At 47.9% G+C, this 2,875-nt stretch overlaps 1 protein-coding gene across 1 annotated transcript; it reads left to right on the top strand.

Annotated features, from left to right (window-relative positions):
- Positions 1–81: 81 nt before the first annotated feature.
- Positions 82–2,653, top strand: LOC121938792 (SRSF protein kinase 3-like; the record flags this gene model as incomplete). The annotated part of the gene is made up of 5 exons (XM_042481959.1): positions 82–169; positions 621–728; positions 948–1,076; positions 1,611–1,776; positions 2,192–2,653. Coding segments are annotated over 5 exons (535 nt in total), but the record flags the coding sequence as incomplete, so codon positions are not given.
- Between the last annotated feature and the right edge of the window lie 222 nt (positions 2,654–2,875).

The raw sequence follows: 2,875 nt of genomic DNA on the forward strand, positions 1-2,875 counted from the left end.
ACACACTAAGGGCTTGTATTTTGAAGGATCTGCTGTGACTCTGTTTCCTCACTGAATGTGTGTGTGTGTGTGTTTGTTCAGGAAGAAACGCTTTGTGGCGTTGAAGGTGGTGAAGAGTGCTCCGCATTACACCGAGACAGCTCTGGATGAGATCAAGCTGCTCAGATGTGTGAGTCACCTGTACACACACACACACACACACACACACACACACACACACACACTCACTCACTCACTCACTCACTCACTCACTCACTCACTCACTCACACACACACACACACACACACACACACACACACACACACACACACACACTGATCCTAACCCACACACAGGTGTTTCCAGATGTTTTTCTTCATTAAACCTCATCTGTGAGTGTGACTGTGCTCGACTGGCAATTTTATATGTCAAAAAACAACCAAATATCTCTGTGTTATCCACACACACACACACACAACACACACACACACTCACTCACTCTCACACACACACACTCACTCACACACACACAGAGGTTATATATTGTGGTGAAGACTGTGATCTCTGCTGTGTTTTTCCTCATCAGTAACATAACAACATGGCAGTGTACCTCAGGTGACAGGTGTGTCTGTGTGTCCAGGTGAGGGACAGTGACCCCTCTGACCCCTACAGAGAGACCATCGTCCAGCTGATAGATGACTTCAAAATCTCCGGAGTCAACGGAGTCCGTATCCTTTATCACCTGCCTGTAAGCCTGTATACCTGTGTGCCTGTATATCTGTATACCTGACTACATGTGTACATGTACACTTGTACACCTGTGTACTTGTATACCTCTACACCTGTACACGAGTGCACCTGTGTACCTGTGTATTTGTGCACCTCTATACTTGTACCTGTGCATCTGTGTACCTGAGCACCTGTATACCTGTGTACCTGTGTAACTGTTTCCCTGTGTACCTGTCAGTATTTTCCTCAGCCTCAGTCAGATGTTTGCATGGTTCTGGAGGTTTTGGGTCATCAGCTGCTAAAGTGGATCATTAAGTCAAACTACATGGGGCTGCCTCTGGTCTGCGTCAAGACCATTATCAGACAGGTAACTGACTAGCTGACCTGTCGATTGACTTTTTGACTGACTGACTCATCAAATTGTTGATTATCTCAGTGACTCGTGCAGTGAAGGGTTGAGCTGTGGATTGACTTGGTGACTCATGTAGTAACTTGTTGACTTGTTGAGTGACTGGTTAACTCCTGTAGTGACTGGTTGATCGACTGGGTGACTTGTGTAGTGACTGGTCAACATGTTGGGTGACCTGGTGAATTGTTAACTGTTGACTGACTTGTCGACTCGTGTAGTGACTGGTTGACCTGTTGGGTGAGTTGGTGATTTGTGAAGTGACTGGTTGACCTGTCAGGTGACTCTGTGACTCATTGACTGTTGACTGACTCATTGACCTGTGTAGTGACATATTGACCTGTTGACTGGCTCGCCTCATTGATTGACTGAGTGACTTGTGAAGTGACATGTTGACCTGTCAGGTGACACAGTCACTAGTGACTGTTGACCGACTTGTCGACTCGTGTGGTGACATGTTGACCTGTTGACCGGCTGTGATTCGTTGACCTGCAGGTGCTGCAGGGTCTGGACTACCTGCACTCTAAGTGTAAGATCATCCACACGGACATTAAGCCGGAGAACATCCTGCTGGACGTGGACGATGTGTACGTGCGGCGGCTGGCGGCCGAGGCCACCGTCTGGCAGAGAGCTGGAGCCCCGCCCCCCTCAGGGTCGTCAGGTGAGGAGCAGCCCTCTGATTGATCAGAGCCACAGTGGTGAATCGTGATGTCATAGGGAGTGACAGATGATCAAATGTATGTCCACTGGACTCAGGCAGCAGTGGTACTGGGAGCTGTGGTTTCCACCGTGTCTGTCTCTCTCTCTGTCTGTCTGTCTCTCTGTCTGTCTCTGTCTCTATCTGTCTGTCTCAGCATCTCTGTCTCTCTGTCTGTCTCTGTCTCTTTAACCTGTCTCCTTCTCTTCACAGGTCGTACCTGTCTGTCTCTGTCTGTCTCTCTGTCTCTAACCTGTCTCCCTCTCTTCACAGGTCTTACCTGTCTGTCTGTCTCCATCTTGATTTCCTGTTTCTGATGTTATCTTCCTGTCTCTCTCTCCCTGTCTGTCTCCACGTGTCTCTCTCTCACTCTCTCTAGTTAGCATGGCTCCCAGGGATCTGGAGGTAAGTGTTAAGGAGTGAGACCTGCTGTGTTTTCATTGGTTACCTGCGGAAAATTGCATCCGGTTGATAGGATAACACCTGATAAAGGAAGTGAGATGACACGTTGTTTCTTGTAATGTCAGCGAGTGAAAATAAAACTTTTAGCCGGAGCGGAATGAACAGTTTCACTGGTTGTGATGTTCTGCTGCTCCGTCTGTACCCAGAGTACAAACTTCTGCTTCTTCTGTACCCAGAGTGCAGACTACTGCTCTGTCTGTACCAGATTACATACTACTGCTCTGTCTGTAAATTACAGTACATTACATATATTTGATGGTGGCAGTAGATGTGTTAATTGCGGCAGCAGCGGATGTTTTAATGGCGGCAGCAGTAGATGTTTTGATGGCGGCAGCAGTAGATGTTTTAATGGCGGCGGAAGCTGATGTTTGATGGCAGCAGCAGCAGATGTTTTGATTGCAGCAGCAGATGTTTTGATTGCGGCAGCAGTAGACGTTTTAATGGCGGCAGCAGCGGATGTTTTAATGGTGGCAGCAGCGGATGTTTTGATTGCAGCAGCAGTAGATGTTTTAATGGCGGCAGCAGCAGATGTTTTAATGGCGGCAGCAGTAGATGTTTTAATGGTGGCAGCAGCGGATGTTTTGATTGCAGCAGCAGTAGA

This window comes from Plectropomus leopardus, unplaced genomic scaffold (genome assembly GCF_008729295.1).
Source record: "Plectropomus leopardus isolate mb unplaced genomic scaffold, YSFRI_Pleo_2.0 unplaced_scaffold3356, whole genome shotgun sequence".
Classification (NCBI taxonomy): Eukaryota; Metazoa; Chordata; class Actinopteri; order Perciformes; family Serranidae; genus Plectropomus; species Plectropomus leopardus.